Below are 18,417 nucleotides of genomic sequence, written 5' to 3'. Positions count from 1 at the left end.
AAAAAAAGTTGATCAAAATATCATTATTCTTTTTTAATTACTTCTAATAAAAAGTATGTAAAAACTTTTAAAGGATTTTTTCTTAACCACAAACAAACCTATATTAATTTATAATTATATAAGAACTATTTAAAAATAATATTTTTTTAATGAATAATTGTTTTTTGCCATAATCAGACTCATTATATGATTGCATGTTTGACCTTTATTAATAATATAATAAGCACCACGAGAAGCACGGATCTACTAAAGAATATTAGAAAGAAAAAAAAAAAAAACCTAAACAAGCTCACAAGATGTATCATTCATCAATGGCAGCATATCATCAATATGTCCCACGCTTTGTTTCTATTGGTTCATTAGATATTAAAGGTTCTTTTTTATACCTTTATAACTTTATTGACAGATGATAACATCTTCATCATTTTATCTTTTATGTTTTAGTTAAAATATTTTATCTTTTATGTTTTAGTTAAAATAATATAATGATGATTCGAGATGGGTATAAAGTTACTTAAACAATACTTATTTTATAAAAGAAATAATGTAGAATAAATTTAAAAGAACTAATACGTATCTATCATAATAATTTTGTAGTTACTATTATTATTATTATTTTAAATCAAAGTACTGTATATGATTATTTATAATAAATTAATAATATATATCCACTTTTAACTAGTAAATTTATGATACAATTGTATGGATTAAACATTAAAGTTGGAACAATTACAATACCCAAAACTCATTGAAATTTTTATTTTAGTTTAGTTTATTTAAAATGATAAGAAAAAACTTGATGCAAAACCATTATTCGATAAATTGTTCCAAGTTATTTTTACTAAATTTAAAAATATCTTTTTGAAATTTAGATCCTTAAATTATTTGGATCAAATTCCAACACGTTTTGTTGTCACTGTTGTATGTTCAGATTTATAATACTTTACAATCATTCTTTTAAAAATCAGGAGCAGAACACGCATTCAGTTTTTTACGCAATAAGTTCCTTTAGGTGTCATTTTGTTGAACTCAATACTCTATATAATGGCTGTTTCACAATGGCATATAATACAATTAATGCTATCCTTGATAAAAGCCGCACACTAGAACATTCCTCTCTGACGAGCTTGTTTTGTTGTAGCAGATAATCGATTTGTGGTAAGAAAATCCTTGGAGGGAAGGGTAAAGCTCACACTAAACAAGCTCACCATTGGATCAAACTCATTTGAAAATGTTTGAACCTGAAACCCTGAGTTCCGTTATTGTAAACCCATCAACATCTTCAGTTTTTCCATGCTGCTGCATTAGTGTCCAAAGCAGGAGTTAAAGAGACATAATTTTTGACTTTTACTATGCACTTATATGCCCATGTAAGGATCTAATATATTTGCCTTGAATCTGAGTGGTACTCCACATGATGCAATGAATAAAGCAAGTAAGAAGTTTTCAACTAAATGGGTTATCTAGGAAAGGAAGCATGCACATTAAATACAACACTATTAAGTTATGTAATCATATTTGAAGAATGAAACAATTACCTATCTGGAAAGGAAGGAATCAACTCTTCAATGACTTGAACAAAATCTCTTGCATGTTTCCCAGATGATGACTGCTCTTCTATATCTGTATGTAACAGAACAGGCTAATCAATTTAGACTGCACATTGATACTAGCTGAGTACTGGATTCAGCCTATCAAATCTCTATATTCACAATTTATAAATGTATGCCAAAGCACTAGATGTTTATCACAAAAACCTATGCACAAGGTATGGTGGTAGTAGGGTTTTTTTTTTTTTTTTTTTTGCCATCATATTCAGACCCCATTTCATACTCAGCTTAAAATATGAAGAAAAAAAAAAGACAAAAGGCAAACATTAGGAATACAAATAAAGATGATCCCCAATTTTCATTGCTCCATCTCTCTTGCATTGTCTTACAGAAAAAGCATCTAACAGTTTTCATTATCTCAAATTCTATAATATCCAGCCATGCAATCAGTGGGATTTGAAATCAGACATATTTTGGTAATGAATCAGCAATAATCCATGAACATATGCAACATATTATTTGCAATCATTACGTGGTAAAATGCGGGTCAGATAAAATGGGGACTATGATGGAGTTGTAACTTTAGAGATAAGAATTTTGCAGTGCGGAAATTCACATATGAGAATTTGGCCTCTAAATTTAAAAATAAGTTAAAAATTCATCACTCAAACAGCAGACATGTGACAAAATTATGGCTAAACTACTAGGCATTCACAAAATGAAACAATCTTAGGTTTTAAACATAAACGGTTACCATTAGTACGTACCATGAACTGAACACATGCAAGACTAAAAAAGGAAATGGTTTCCAGAAAAAATATACAGGGACATTTCCTGGTAAAATACTGGTAAGATAAAATGGGGACTTTGACGGAGTTGTACATAAGAATTTAGCAATGTGGAAATGCATATACGAGAATTTGGCCTCTAACTTTAAAAATAAGTACCAAATTCAGCACACCTACAGCAGACATGACAGAGATATGGCTAAACTACTATGCATTCAATGAATGAAACAATCTTAGGCTTTACACAAGATTACAGTTACCATAAGTATGTACATGAACTGAGCACACATGCAAGAAAATCGAGAAGAAGGACATGGTTTCCAGGAAAAAGATACAGTTTCTGTGGGTGAGACAAATGACATTTCATTCAATTATACTGACACGTTTTACTTTGTTGAAGTTTCACAAAGTACAAAATCTTGTCACAGAATGAAAATTACTTTTAATACAGTATATAGTAGTAATATGATCAAACAACATCTTTAAATTGGTAGACATAGTATGATATATATTTTGGTTATAATAGGTAAGATAGCATAAACTTTCAATACCTTCAACATCTTCAACGAGATTATTACGGTTGAGGTATAAACTCTTGCTCGGGTTTAAATCCAGGCCTTCAGTTTTTACAAACTCATGCAACATACGACCTATAAGACTATATGCAAGCATACTTGTCTTATCACAAGCCTCTTGGATAGCAAGGTATTGGTTTTCGCATGCACTGTACTTAGTGGGCACGGGTTCTTTCTCCCCAGAAAACAAATTAGTCGTGTCCGTTGCAGCTATTTTAGTATCAGATTCAAACAAATGATTTATCTTTACAACCTTTTCATCCAACTCTCTGTCGGGTGAAACAAATGAAGAATAATTGTTTTTGTCAGCCATGAATGTACTAAAATGCTCTGTTCTTTCTCCTTGGCATTGGTCACTTGACATGTTACGTGGAGTATTGTGAAATTCAGATTCCAAATTTACACTAAAACATGTATTAGATTGAAGCCGTTCGGAACAACTATTCAACCTATCACTAACTGTAAGTGGGGAAGATGAAACATTTTCCTCAATTTTGATGGTACAAGAAAGTAACTCAAATGGCACAAAATCTCCAATACTTTCTGCTTCATAGCATGTATCGATTGAATCAAATCCATTTCCTAATTGTATGTCCTCCTGAAGTTGACTACCACCATCCTCATCGCTGTCACTGTCATCACTTTCTTCTAATTGCTCCATGTAAGCATCATTAAAGTCTTTATCAAATTCATCATCAGGCAATAAATCCAAAACAAATTGTTTTGTCAAAGCACTGATGTTTAGTATGCAGTCAACTTCGTCCTCAATATACTTCTTTTTGAATAATGCATTGTGCAAGCCACCATTATTAGGACCTCTGTTAATAACATCTAGAGTCTGTGATAGAGACTTCGGAACACTATCCATATCACTGCACTCGAAAAGAAATTCAGTTAAAAAATTTACAAAAGCTGTCCGAATGCACCGGTTTGATATTGTAGCCTTTGGTTCTATGAGAAGCTGTAAATTTCTTAGCTCTGGCACTGTCGTTACTTTCTTCACCGACCATATAGCATTCATAATATCACTTTGCAAGGACTTCACCTCAGGGGAGAACTGATAAAAGTCTTTTGAGAATATGTTATGAGAACCAGATGTGAGTTTTAGTGATAAGTCTGCTACTGCCATAGCTTTGGCTAATGGCTCTTGCAACTCACTTTCTCTATCAAGTTTTGAAAGCATTTCCATACTGATCTTCTTCACTAGCTTGATTAGATGGTCTCTTGCCCATCCATGCTTGCGGGGTTGTAACTGTGGTACTGGTGCTTTCACTCCTTTAAGTTTTCTACGCATTGCAATCAATGTCTGAGATGGCAGGTTTTGAAGATTGTGCAGTACCTTTTCTGCAGCAGCATGGTAAGAGAGGGATCTTAATGCACCCAAAGGCTCACACCTGTCTCGGAAATTCTGTGGATTGTTGAGAAGTGAAAAAATCTGTTTACAAGTATCCAGATGGTTATGGTGGCTTTTTCTGCCCAGAACACTCGAAAGGGAATCCTTGATAACCCTTTTCATTTTGCAACGAGTTATTTCAGACTTAAATGAGCTACCAGTAACTATCATAGCAAGAAGATAGAGACCCTTGGTAGTCAAATTATCAAGCAAGGGTGATATCAACCTTTTCATGTTCAGTGTTTGAATGAAATCCATATCCCCTTTAGGAATATCGTTCTCTTGTTCAGAGCGGTGTGCTCCAAGGGCATCTTCAAGATGAGTTTTTACTGACTCATAAAACATCTGACAATTACTAGATTGTCAATTTATCATTCAAATAGTAATGCAACTAACCATAGTTACAATAAATTAAAGAAATAGTAATACTTACATCATCTTCTCTGATCAAAGACTCAGACAAATACCTAATAATCAAAAGGAAAAATAAAATATGTCATTAGAGTGAAAAGCTAGGACCAAAATCATTGAACAAATGAGGCACTAACCTATTTTTGAAATGCTTTTTCAACTTCTTCCTCTCATGCCTAGTGGGAGGAATGCCGAGTAACCATCTGCACCAATTTCAGATTAATATAATTAAAATCTAACACAGAAAGCAAAGAAGAAAAAAAAACAAGGTTGCGATACTAGAATGAGTATCTTACCTACTCTTAAGTTTAATCTGTTTATCCTGACGCTTAATTTGTGACAAAATTGATAGAGCATCTGTTTTATCAAACTTCATTGCTAAACTGTACCGATCAAACCAAAGAAAAATAGAACGAAATTAAGTGTGATGTCTCTTCTTTAACCCCAAGGCAAGGAAAACCAATTTACTATGTTTCCTTTGTCAAGAACTTCTGCAGGAAAAAAAAAAAAAAAAGCCTAAGATTAGAATGCAACACAATTACCTAACCCTTTATCTTGGAAGTCAATTTGAATAATAATTTGGCTATGCGCTATATTTCAGGTTTTTCAGAATAACTTTAACACTAATTATGCCTCTATATTCCGAGAGGTGTAGCCTAGTGAATAGAGGATTATAAGAAATTTTATTTAGCCAGCTTGCTAAGAGGTGGACTTTAAAGTTTACATTCACTTATATACTCTAAATCAACTTTATCATTAGTCAATGTGTGACTTCCAAGAACACCTCTCTCGTGCCGAGACATATATATCTTGAGCATGGAACTATACATTAATTGGTACTCCGGTAGCATTCCAAGCATTCCAATAACGAGTGAAACAATAATCTGAACAAATGACAAATCTTGTGAAGATGTAGATTTTAAACATAACTCAACCCATAAAATCCAGTTTGTAAGATTAAGGTTTATATATTCTAAATTGACTTTATCCCAGGTCGATGTCCAACTTCCAACCCATGTGTTAGGATGATATAATTCATTCAGTGAAATGAGAGATTTGTTGCAGGCCACAAATACACAGTCACTTGCCTAACATCACTTAGCACGAAGAAATCAAAACAGAAACTAAATTGAAACAGGGAAGGGGATTATGGGGGTTCGAATATAACTAAATTGAAACACAACAGAACAAACCTGAATCAGGACCATCACGAGAATAACAACAATCGCAAACACAAACAACACTCGCAAAAGCAAAACCCCAAATGAAAATAGAAACCGTAATAAAGATTGGAGTACCTGATTCGTTGTGAGCGGTGAAGATGGTTGTACCGTTGTCGTCGCCGGTGAAGATGGTTGTGCCGTTGTCGTCGCCGGTGAAGATGGTTGTGCCGTTGTCGTCGCCGGTGAAGATGGAACGAAAGCGGCTGCGCATTCACTCTCTTAAATTTGATGTGTCATTTCTATTAATATGTTGTGTTAATTGAAATATATAATCATATATTGTTATGATATATATTAAATTTCTTCAAATATCTATACTACTAAACATGATAATAGGAAATTAAGAAACAATAAAAATATAAAATATTATAAATTAAAAAACTAACGTGAAAATATAAATAAGATACAAATAATAAAAGTCATAAACTTAAATCAGAATTTTAAAATTTTATGATTTATTAGCATTGGTATTATTATTATTATTTAAATTATTATTAGTATTAGTGTTATTAGTAATATTGTTATTATTGGTATTTTTATTATTTTCTTTTATTATTTAATTATTAGGACAAAACAATGACGAAACAAAATCAGGAAATCAATAGAACCCAAAACAATTAGGATAACCAAATCAGAAATTGACGGCAAAATTTAAGGGATAAATAAACGAACCTGTTTGTGGTGGCGCGCTTCCTTGCTCTGCGTGGGAACCGCCGCTCTGGGAACCGCGCGCACCTCCTCTCCTAATCTCTATCTCCCTCGCGTCGCGTAGCGTGGCGCGGTGGCGTCAATGGCTGGGAGGAAACGTTCAACAGCAGCGACACAGCGTCAAATGGCTGGGGGGAAAGGAAACAACGGCAGCGTCGCGTGAGGTCGTGAGTGGTGGCGCTCCTCTGGCTTGCGGTGAGGTGGCCGTCAATGGCTGGGAGGAAAACAACGACAGCCGTGAGTGGTTGCGTTGCGAGACTGCGGCTCTGTGGCAGCGGCGCTGGTCGTGAGTGGTTGCGAGCCTGCGGCAGCGGACAGTGAATGGTGGGGGAAGACCGTCAATCGGCAGTGGAGCGGTCTGCGGCAGCGGCGGTGGCCGTCAATGGGTTGGTCAGCGGCGTGAATTGGTTGGTCAGTGGTGTGCTCAGTTCACCATATAGGTTCTTTAGGGTGATGAGAGTGAGGAAAGGAGGAGGAGCGGATTTTCTTTGTTTTGGTCTCTCTCTCACTCTCTGCAGCAGTACATTCACTTGCTAACTTCAACTTAAGTTAATATCATTTTTTTTAACAAAAGTTTCAACAAAAAATAAGATTAAAATGATTTTTTTCTATAATTTTAATTAATTTAACTAATTAATTACATATACATATCTTTTTTTTACTTTTTATTTTTTTATTTTTTTATTATGTAATAATTAATATTAAAAAATTATATATTTTAATTTTATTCTTTTTTATTTTATTTAAAGGTTAATTTTCTTTTAATTCTAAGTTTTTTTCTTTAGTTTATTTTTTTTCTTTTAATAATTTTTTATTTTTTAATATTATTTTCTTTAGATTTTCTAACGTTTTATACCTATTTTTTGAATATAAATAATCTTATATTAATAATGGATGATATTGTAATATTATTAAGTTAATAAACAAAATAAAATTATATTTATCAAAAATAAATTAAAATATATAAAAAAATAATTGTTGATGAACAAGAAAAAAAAAGATAAATAAATAATTTTATAAAAACTTATAAAAATAATTATTAATTTTAAAAAATTTAATAAACAATTACATTATAAAAGATAAAATTGAAATTATGAAATTTAAACACAAAATAAGTACTTTTTTATATATAATTATAGATTTTAACATTAGTACCATGTTGTTTTTATTTTATATGGATCATATTTTACAATACTTTTATATCTTTTATTCTAATAACATTTTTCAATATTTCTCTGTATTTTAAGCGAGGTGCATGTGTTCTTATTTAGAAAATTTAACATTAACTTCATTTATTTATATTTTATACATAATTATTCCTATTTCACAGCATAGCTACATTTTAATTTTAATTTTATTTTTTACATACAATTTTTCTTTTATTCACTACATAATTATATTTTAATTACTTTCACTTCTTCCTTTTTTTTATTTATCCTTACATCTTATTTTAATACCAAGTGTAGTATAAAGAAATACGACTCTTATTATTGTTATTTGTATTATTTTTTTATTTTTTTATTATTACTATTATCAGTATTATTATTATTTGTATGATTTATTAATATTATTAGTATTGATATTTTTAGTTGTATTTTCTATAATCCATTACTTTAAAATAAAAATCAATTTTAAAATAATATTATTTATTTTATTATTAGTATTATTTATTGTCATTAGTATAATTCATTAATATTATTAGTATTGATATTATTAGATGTATTTTCTATAATCCATTAATTTAACATAAAAAATATTGAAATATTATTATTTTTGAATTAATTTGTTTATAAAAAATTACTCATGGTTAATTATTTAACTTTCCAAAATTATCAAACTCCGTATTTAAGTATTATAATTTTAACTAGACATAATAATAATAATACTTAAATATAACTTTTTAAATAAATTATTTATTAATATAAATATAAAAATTATTACTATCGTTAATAGTACAATTATTATTAACATTAACATTATTCTCAAAATTATCATTATTATTAATATTATTATTGTTATTATTAGGTATTATTAAATTTTATTATTATTTATTATTGTTAACATTAGTTAGTATTAGGTATTAACATTAAATTAATATTAGCATGAACATTAATATTTTAAACATTAATATTACCATTACTTTTATTATTATTAATTTATTATTACTATTAATGTTATTATTATTAGTATTTTTTTATAGTAAAAAAAATATTGTACTAAATATTTTAAATGAATTCTGACTTTTTTAAAAAAAATTATAATTATAATTATTATTAATATTATTAGAATTTTTAATTGCTAAATATATATTTCTTAAATTTAATTAAATATTATATTACATTTAAAAAAAAGTGAGAAATAAAAACTAAACTAGTTTATAATAAAATAATTACCTATAAAATAAATACAAATTAACTATAATAAAAGATTATTATAAAATAAAAATACGCATTTAATTTGTTTTCACTAGTCACTTATAATATGTTGATCCATGTTTTAACAGCTCATAAGATTTAATGATATTTATAATTTCTTTGAAAATGCAAATTTTTGTATCCATTATTACCATGCGTCAGTCTCGTAGATACTTAGTTTACTTTTATCTTTTACACTGTTTTGCTGGAATGGAGAAATAAATAATTAATTGAACTAGTTTCAGAGAGAAAATAGGTGAAAAGTAATTTAAAGAAAAAAATTAAAATGAATAAAATATTTATTACTACTGGTAACTGATTTAATTGAATTAATAAATTTGGTAATTTATCTTCTAATATAGTGTCAAAATTGTTCTCAAGCATCACTTTTAAAATCTAAGCATGCTTTGGATTTAAAAAAGGCAAATAAAGAAAATTAAATAATTATTTATTAAAAAGTATTATTGATTTAAAATTACTATTTAAGAAATGTGTATGTAAATATTGCTATAGAAGATAAAGTCATATTTATTTTATAATAGCAATAACTCAACCATTTTTTTTCACCCCTACATTCAATTTCTTTTTCAAAAATTATTCCATAAATCAGCAAAACCACACACAATCATCACAAGCATATCAAACCATTCCTCATAAATAGCCAGTCACTCCTAACAATCACAAACAAAGTGTTCAAGAGGGCTACAATCTACACTCCATTAGTTTCTTTCTATATCCCAGAATGTAAAAATCCCACTCTAAAATTAGATCTAGATAGGGCAATTGGGAAGGTACAGAAAATTCCTAGTTAGTGTTGAAAGAATTTATTGAGATTGTAGAAGCATTGCCAAGTTTAAAACTACATTAAGCTTTGAAGTTCATGAGAGTCTAAGTTATATATTTTATTTTTTTTGCACAGTAATACATAACAATTCATATATTTTTGGCCATATATCTCTATTCTCTCTTTTGAGTTTACCATTGATATAACACATACATTGGAAAAATCAACAAAAAAGAGAGGAAACAACAAACTCTGCTAAATGATTAACTTCAATTGCTCTCTTTTGTGGCAACCAATTATAAGCATTTTTAAGATAAACCCTTCGCTCACCAACACACTACAGGTGCATCAAAGGTGAGAGTTAAAACATAATAATGACTATTGACATGTATGCAGCAAAGGGGAGCACAGGAAACTATAGCAATTCCCATTCAGAGCAAGGAAACAACCACTCCTATTTGACGGATTATTTAATGATAACTTACCATGCCTAGGCATGTAAAAGCATCAATCCTAACAATACTATTCCTCACAATCCCCAATGATTCTCCAGTCAACAAGTCAACTTTACAGTTTGAAGCTCCCTCTCTCTTAAGTCAAGACAGACACAAAGACTACTTTGATGTTTAGCAGTCACAAGTAATAGCAATTGAGGCATCTAATTTTTCTCTACACTTCATCAAGAAGCAGAAACCTTACCTCGCAGACAGGAATACATGCTTCCACTAGAGACAATACCACTCACTACTTTCATAAGTCACATTCTCTTTCTTTTCTTTTTTTTTTTATTTTCTTCTTTTTTCATTTCCTTTTTTACATAGAACAGATAAGAAAACTTAGGATTTGATCACAGTTGATCAAAAGGTGCACTTAGTTAGCAGCCCATTCAAAGTAATGGCAGCGAGCACCTCTAGTTGCAGTCCAATTTCCACATCCAAAGAAAAGGCTCCCTTGCTTGGGACCTGGCTTCCTCACCATGCCCCTGCTGCTTTTCACCCCACAGTAGCAGAAAGGACCATACTGACCCATGGGAGAGGAGACATCCTTTGCTTTGTAGGGGCAATGGGGGAAAATGATTGGTTGTTCTGGAGACTGCTTCCACACCAGTGACAGATCAGAAGGTCCCTGCCACATTATGGTATTGGTAATGGAAAACTTAAAACCACGGTGCATGAGCAATGCCAACAGGCGAGCAGTATTTTTGGCATCATCAAGGCCACAATGTTGACGGCCCTGCCAGACCAGGCCCGCTATCTCAACAGCTTCCTTTAGATTGCACCTCACCGCACCAAATACCTCACGGAAAGGAACCCTTAAGTTGATCCAGCTAACAAGCAGATAAACAAAAGTCAGATGAAATGAAATTCTGGTAAACATGTCATCATTTCTATGCTTCAGCATTTACCGGTTAAAGTAAGGAGGCTTCCGTATTTTTTTATATCGGCACTCAGATTCAAGCATCACCCTACAATCCCAGTTAGACCATGTAACCACAGCAAAGTTGGAATTCTTTATTCCCTTCTTCTCAAGCCATTTGTCATGCCTAAGTAGAGCCTCACTCAATGAAACACCCCTGTCCACCTGAACCAAATGGTAATAAATCCAATTAACAATCATTTGCAGCAATATTGAATGGGTGAATGCAAGAGTTGAGGAGCAACAGAAGTGTTACAAGGTATAAAAATTTTATAAAGCAATGGAATATACCATTCCAGTCAGTTTGGAACGCAACTTTTGTGTCTAGAAAAGTAACTTTAGGATATAAAAATCAAGTGGGCTCATCCCAAATAGAGCTGGGTCAACCTTAAAACGGATATTACTTATTGTCCAAACAGACAGGATAGACAAGCACACATGTACACAGATGAGATGCTAAATATGAACAGATGCAAAATTGTGTGAGAAGCCATAAAAGCACTGCACATCCGTACTCAAAGAAAACCTAGTGAATAAAAGGGAGGGGATCAAGAGCATCAAATAAAGACATCCTTCATAACTTTTTCCCGCATCCTTGTTCTTTTAAATCATACTTGCAAAGCACATCATAATTTAGTTCTATACTGCATAGCATATATCGTCCCTACCATAGAGCAATTCAAATTGTTAATATCAAAGTTATGTTTAAGCACATGTACTATGAATGCAATTTGCTATCATTAACTCTTAGGTCATCGGAGCTGGTTAGCTCATTAGGAAATGACTCCTATTGTAACTTACACAATACAGAATAATTACTGTAGAATAAAATACGCACGTGAACAAAGAGTAACATTACTAAGCCACTAACTCACATGCAATTCCTAATCAGTGATGATTGGCTCTAATCTAAATAATGATGCCTATGCAATTACTACTGCACATACTATAAATAGTTCTCTGCATTAACTGATTGGAGACACAGTTTTACCTCAAGCCTTCTCATTCTAGCCCACTATGCAGTGTTGTCTAAATGTCATATATAGATCATGGTGGTAACATGGTGCGATTGCATAGTGGAGTTGAGCAATATGCCATTTTATGTCAATGGCGTTGCAGGTTTAGAATTTTTTTCAAGTGATGGCCATTTTTGCAAATGCTTCTGCCAGATTAAATGGCACTTAAATATTGTCTTTAAAAAAACCTGAAGAATTCTGATTGCTTGGTGACCATTTGATGTACTTGAGAAAGGTACCAGGAATATTATAACGAATTTTAGAGAGTACATTCCACTCTCTTAGAATTTCATATTTATAATAACTTGGATAAGTCAAGATAAATAAAAGAGACAATATTTAAGAGTAATTGAGAGAGCTTGTATTCCCATCTTATATTTGCAGTAGTTTGAGATACAACGCATGCAATGAAAGCGAGAGAAAAGAAGAGAGTTCTAGAAGATGCTCCTAGAAACAAGGTATAGCACAAATCATGCTTCTAGGAACTAGGTCCAGCACAAAGCACACAACACCTAACAATAAATCCTATTAAAGATTATTTATTCTAACACTTTCCCCTCCAACTGGACTAGAGCATACAATTCTATGTACCAAATTTGGAACAAATGAATTCAATCCGGAGACCTCCCAAGAATTTTGTTAATACATCTACAAGTTGATCACTTGATCCAACAAGTTTTATTTCGATAACAACTTTTCTTAGATAAAATGACAATCTATTTCAATGCGTTTAGTTCTCTCATGGAACATTGGATTAGAAGCAATGTGTGGGGCAGTTTAATTACCATCCTCATCAACTGAACGTCACAAAAACCTAAATCTTGTAGGAATTGTTTTACCCATATAAGTTTACATGTGAGAGATGTTATTACTTTATACTTGGCCTCAACAGATGATCCTGCAACAATATTTTTCTTTTTTCTTTTCCATGAGACAATATTTCCTCAAAGTAGAACACAATATCCTGTGGTAAAGCATCTATCCGTAGAAGAACCAGTCCAATCAGCGTCACAATATCCAAAAACTTGGGTAATTCCTTTATCTTCATAAAGGTGGTCCTTGTCCTAGAGCTTTGTCAATATAAGGGTTTTCCATGAATTGACTCATAACACCAACTATAAAGGAAAGGTCTAGTAATAGTAAGATAAATAAGTTTTCCAACCAATCTGATTAATATAGATTTTTAAATATTAATTAATATATTATTCAATTTATATATTATGTCAATATAATTATTTAAAATTTCTGATTAATATAATTATTTAAATATTAATTAATATATTATTTATATTTATATTTATATATTATATAAATATAGTTATTTAAATATTAATTAATATATTATTTATATTTATATACTATTTAAATATAGTTATTTATATTTTTTTATTAATATAGTCATTTAAATATAGACTTTCTCTTTATAAATGTTTTTCTTGATTTTTTGTAGATTGTAAGTATAATTAGTACATTTTAATATATATATATATATATATATATATATATATATATATATATATATATATATATATATATATATATATATATATATATATATATATATATATATATATATATATATATATATATCGACGTGTCATGTTTACATTTCAACTTAACTTGGGCAAATTGACTTGGAAGCAGACTTGCTTTTGGAGCAAACTCGATAGACTCGTCGTGAACTCGGTTGAACTCATGAGTCTGCAACCGAGTTGACAAGTCAAGAGGGTTTCCTCTTTAAATCCAAAACGACCTTGTTTGTACTTGTGCTAGGGTTCGTGTTTGTGTTCTTCGTGTTTGCATGAGAGTAACATCGATACCCTTTTTGACCCAAGAAAACACTTGACAGCACAAGCAAAAAGTTTATCTAATCCTAGAGACAAATCATGAACAAAACATATATAACCAAACACACGAGGAGGAACATGAAAGAAAGGATCATTTGGAAAAAGAATGGAAAAAGGAACCCTATTGCCAAGATAAGAGGATGGCATCCTATTTATAAGAAAACATTCAGGTAGGATGGCATCCTATTTATAAGTAAATATACAGGTAGGATGACATCCTATTTATAAGAAAACATACAGTTAGGATGACATCCTATTTATAAGAAAACATACGGTTAGGATGGCATCCCCCAATGATGGCCACAATATTAGTACCAAGAAGTAAGGTGTGAGTTGTCTCAACCAAGAGTTTATTTTTCCTCTCTGCGATATCATTTTGTTGTGGTGTATGAGGACAAGTACACTGATGTAATATGCCATATGAACTTAATACTGCAGAAAAATTAGAGAAGTACTTTTTGACCTTGTCACTTCTTAAAATTTTAATTGTATGTCCGAATTGATTCTTGATTTCATTTAAAAACGATGTAAAGATGGGCAATAGTTTAAAACGATCTTTCCTAAGATAAATCCAAGTACATCTAGAATATTCATAAAGGAGCGTGACAAAATATCTGAAACCAAAGAATGAGACATGACTTGGTTCTTATATATCTGAATGGATAATAGAAAAACTAGAATTACACCTTGACTCATAGCATTTAGGAAAGGCAGATCTAACATGTTTACTTAGTTGACAGGACTCACATTCTAAATTGTGGAGACTATTATGCTCAGGAACAATTTTTTTTCCGATTTAGAGAAGTGGGGATGGCCCAATCGATCATGTAAAAGATTGGGACTGGGAGATGCAAAACAGGACACATGCAAACTAGATCCAAAATGGTATAAACCTCCAGATTCATATACTTCTCCGATACTTCTCCAATTTGTCTCCCCGAACCACGCTACTGGTTCTGTTCTGTCAACTCAAACATTGTTAGCTTATATATTTACTAAATCTCTTAAGCTAGCAGCTCAGATTGACTTAATTTGTTGAACAGTTGGGCCATATGAGATATATGTTTCAACTTAGAGGTAGAATGCTAAAATTAAGCCTATGTATAAGTGTGAGTTTTGCTGACATTACTATTGGGTAATTATTTATTGTTGGTTAGCTCTAATCTAACAAACCATTCTTCCTGTAATTAATAAGTAATATTACATACTGTATAGACAGTTTCCAGTGTGGGTTGATTAGACATAAGTTTAGCCTCAAGAGTTTCTCTAATTCAATACAAATAATGAATAAATTTCTACTCCAAAAAATCTTGCTGTTTTACTACCACTCTCCAGCAGACATTACTGGTTAACAAGAGTACTATGGGCAGCTATATTGTGTCAAGGGAGTCACCATTTATGAATACCTCAGAAATCAAGACATTTGACAATCACAGAGCAATATAATTGTTAGCTACATAAGGACAAATGAAGAGGTAAAAATCACAAAAAAAAAAAAAAAAAAACTTATAATGGCTTGTAAGATTTTCCTTAACACACCTGAATTTGCTGGATACCAGTCAAATCCTTGCAGAAGTCACTCAGAAGATGATTGCAGGTAGGCCTCACATATGTTTGAAAACAAGCTTCCAGTTGGCCAGTGATGCTACTCACTATAACAGATGGAAACTCAATTATTTCTTGAGGGTGGGGATTTTTTTCCTTGTCACAGGTAGCCTCAAAGTCTATCACCACAAAATACTGGAATTCTTGATATTGCTCACGTGGATAACCTTGAGCAACCATGTTAATTGGAACATACTGAAGCTGGTTCTCAACAGGATAAGGATAAAAATGGCCATCAAAACCATTCATTTGGCATTGCTGCACCTTGTGAGCACTAAAATGGCAGGGCGTCCAGGTGCTGTAGTTTTGATGATAAGTTGGTTTGCTGTGAAATTCATTGGAAGGCTCAAGAAACTCACTGCCTAAATGGCAGTTAGGCTCGGTAACATCCCCAGCTGGGTGAGTACCAGGCTCATTTTTAAGCTCTGTAAAACCTTCCATAGAACTTCCATTACTCTGAAAATTGCAAGGAAATACCTTGCCCGGGAGGCATTTTAAAGATGCCTCACAGTTTATTTGCATATTTTCTGCACAAAAGAAAGAAAAAGGATCATGATAGGCCTAAGCATGAACATGGAAAATTTTGACAAAATTTGACATCTAAAAGACCATAGCTAAAAAGAATCTATTTGCACATATAACACTAAGATATTCAGTTTTCCCCAAAGGATTGGATAATAAACAAAACTGAAACTATGAATCTATTTCCAATGAAAGATGACAACTGACAATTTTCATTTAATTTTCAACAACCACTTAAGATGCACAACAAATAATCAAAAGATCTCTCACCACGAAAAAAATCTTATTCACACTCTGCTATCAGATGCCCATTAACCAATATGGGTCTGCTGACCAAGTATAGTCAAATAAATTGCTATCGAGAAGATTTATATATTTTATCTAATGAACTATGTTCCAAATTTGCTCCCCATGTCAGAATTCTTACACTATTCATTCTGGCATATACGCCTTTGACACTAAAGTCTAAACTGTTCGCGCATCCCTCCAACTCAAACCAGCAGACACTCTCATACTAGGTACCCACTTCCCATCCTCACTCTAACACGTCTAACAATCATAATTCTAAACACCTCAGTTGCATAACTGCAAAATCCACCTTCCTGCAGTTCAAAAAGCAAATTCAAACCCTAAAGAACTAAAAACCGCCCAATCCAAACCCAATTCACACATGCATTACTCCCAGTCGCACCAAAACACCGAACAAACCAAAATTGAACCACCACGAAGCAAGCAGCCAATGACACAGTACTCCCCACAGAAAAAAAGAATCCATAATCAAGCACTACAGACGCAAAAGAAACGCACCCGCACCATACCATAAAACCAGAAACCGAAAATTAAACCAATAGAGAATATTTACCTCGATAAAAACCAAAAAACCAAATTAAAAGAAATTTTCAGAACAAAAATTAGCAATTAGAGCAATTAAAAGACGAACCTGAATTTTCAAGGGCCATCATGATCGTGAATATAGTTGAGATCCACGAGCGAGTACATCAGATCCTCCTATAAACAAAACCTCCGCTGCATCGAAAACACAAACCATCAACATCGGTAGCCAAAACCACCAAAAGGCACATCAAACGTGAAATAACGGGCTAGAAAAGGCGAGAAAACATGGAACAGCAAGAAAAATCAGAGAGAAGTTTTTAGAGAGAAGAGAACCTGATTGTAGAGAGAGAGAGGGGTTTGAGTAAAATTACCTATTGAATTTTATATACACAAAAACTCTCTTCTTTCTCTTCTCTTTCATAGGAGAGTGAGTTAAGCATTACAGGAAGAATAGTGGGACCATGACAGTAAAATAATATTTAGATTTATCTATATTGTAAATTAGATAATTATGTAATGGATATTTTCAGCTTATTACACTTCTTTTCTTGTTGTAATTAATAAAAAAAAGCTATCCATTATCTTTTACTGCTATTTTTTTTTTTGTAATTTAAATATTTGATTATCGTAATGATTTACTTTTTACATGTCCTATTTTATTTTAAAAAATAAATTTTAATATTTTTTTAAATGATGTTTAATGGGTATAATATAAAACAAAATTCATCCTCAAACAATCTAATACTATATTTGATTTTATTTGAAGTATAACATTAAACAATTTAGTGTTGTTAATATATATATATATATATATATATATATATATATATATATATATATATATATATATATTAACCATGTATACAACATGCATACTATTCAATTACAAACGTATATAAGATAGATTTATTTATTAACTTTTATAACGCTACATTAATATCACATTAATTCATTAATTGACATCATAAAAGTTTTAAGTTTTTCATTAAAAATATATTAATTAACAACGAGTATTTTAGAAGTAAAAGGGTCAATATTTGCAAAATCTGCATAAAATAAAATTAATCCCTTAAATTGTAATAAATATGTTTTAAATATATAAATTATAGTTTATATTTATGATAAATAATTTATATTTAAAGTAAATTATTTAAAATAAAGATAGAGGTTAAAGAGATGATTACTTAAAAAATATCTAAATAACTCAACCGAAAGAATTACATGATCCTTTAATGTAATTATTCTGAATAACGTTACAAATAAAATTATCTTTTATTACATATTAATTAAATTTGAAATTTATTATTTATTATTATACAGTTAAAAAAAAA

At 31.2% G+C, this 18,417-nt stretch overlaps 2 protein-coding genes across 8 annotated transcripts; both read right to left on the bottom strand.

Moving 5' to 3' along the window:
- Positions 1-1,013: 1,013 nt before the first annotated feature.
- On the bottom strand, positions 1,014-7,156 carry LOC114169872. 6 transcript variants are annotated; one of them, XM_028055233.1, is made up of 8 exons: positions 6,613-7,156; positions 6,016-6,179; positions 5,014-5,208; positions 4,855-4,920; positions 4,740-4,773; positions 2,890-4,651; positions 1,539-1,623; positions 1,014-1,299 (listed from the first exon to the last, which is right to left on the bottom strand). In XM_028055233.1, the coding sequence occupies exons 3-8, from the start codon at positions 5,091-5,093 to the stop codon at positions 1,260-1,262; spliced, it is 2,067 nt and encodes a 688-aa protein (XP_027911034.1). In that variant the 5' UTR covers positions 5,094-5,208; positions 6,016-6,179; positions 6,613-7,156; the 3' UTR covers positions 1,014-1,259. The 6 variants fall into 6 exon arrangements, with proteins under 6 accessions (XP_027911034.1, XP_027911040.1, XP_027911039.1 ...); XM_028055239.1 differs by having other exon boundaries at positions 1,014-1,296; XM_028055238.1 differs by having other exon boundaries at positions 5,014-5,100.
- A 2,928-nt stretch (positions 7,157-10,084) lies between these two features.
- Positions 10,085-17,482, bottom strand: LOC114169815 (3'-5' exoribonuclease 1-like). Of its 2 annotated transcripts, none has more exons than XM_028055132.1 (5): positions 17,420-17,482; positions 17,193-17,278; positions 15,665-16,257; positions 11,252-11,427; positions 10,085-11,173 (listed from the first exon to the last, which is right to left on the bottom strand). In XM_028055132.1, exons 2-5 carry the CDS (start codon positions 17,212-17,214, stop codon positions 10,717-10,719), a joined length of 1,248 nt encoding a protein of 415 aa, XP_027910933.1. In that variant the 5' UTR covers positions 17,215-17,278; positions 17,420-17,482; the 3' UTR covers positions 10,085-10,716. The 2 variants fall into 2 exon arrangements, with proteins under 2 accessions (XP_027910933.1, XP_027910934.1); XM_028055133.1 differs by having other exon boundaries at positions 17,458-17,476.
- Between the last annotated feature and the right edge of the window lie 935 nt (positions 17,483-18,417).

The sequence above is a fragment of the Vigna unguiculata genome, chromosome 11 (genome assembly GCF_004118075.2).
Source record: "Vigna unguiculata cultivar IT97K-499-35 chromosome 11, ASM411807v1, whole genome shotgun sequence".
In the NCBI taxonomy this organism is placed as follows: Eukaryota; Viridiplantae; Streptophyta; class Magnoliopsida; order Fabales; family Fabaceae; genus Vigna; species Vigna unguiculata.
This window is presented reverse-complemented; position numbering and strand designations above follow the sequence as displayed.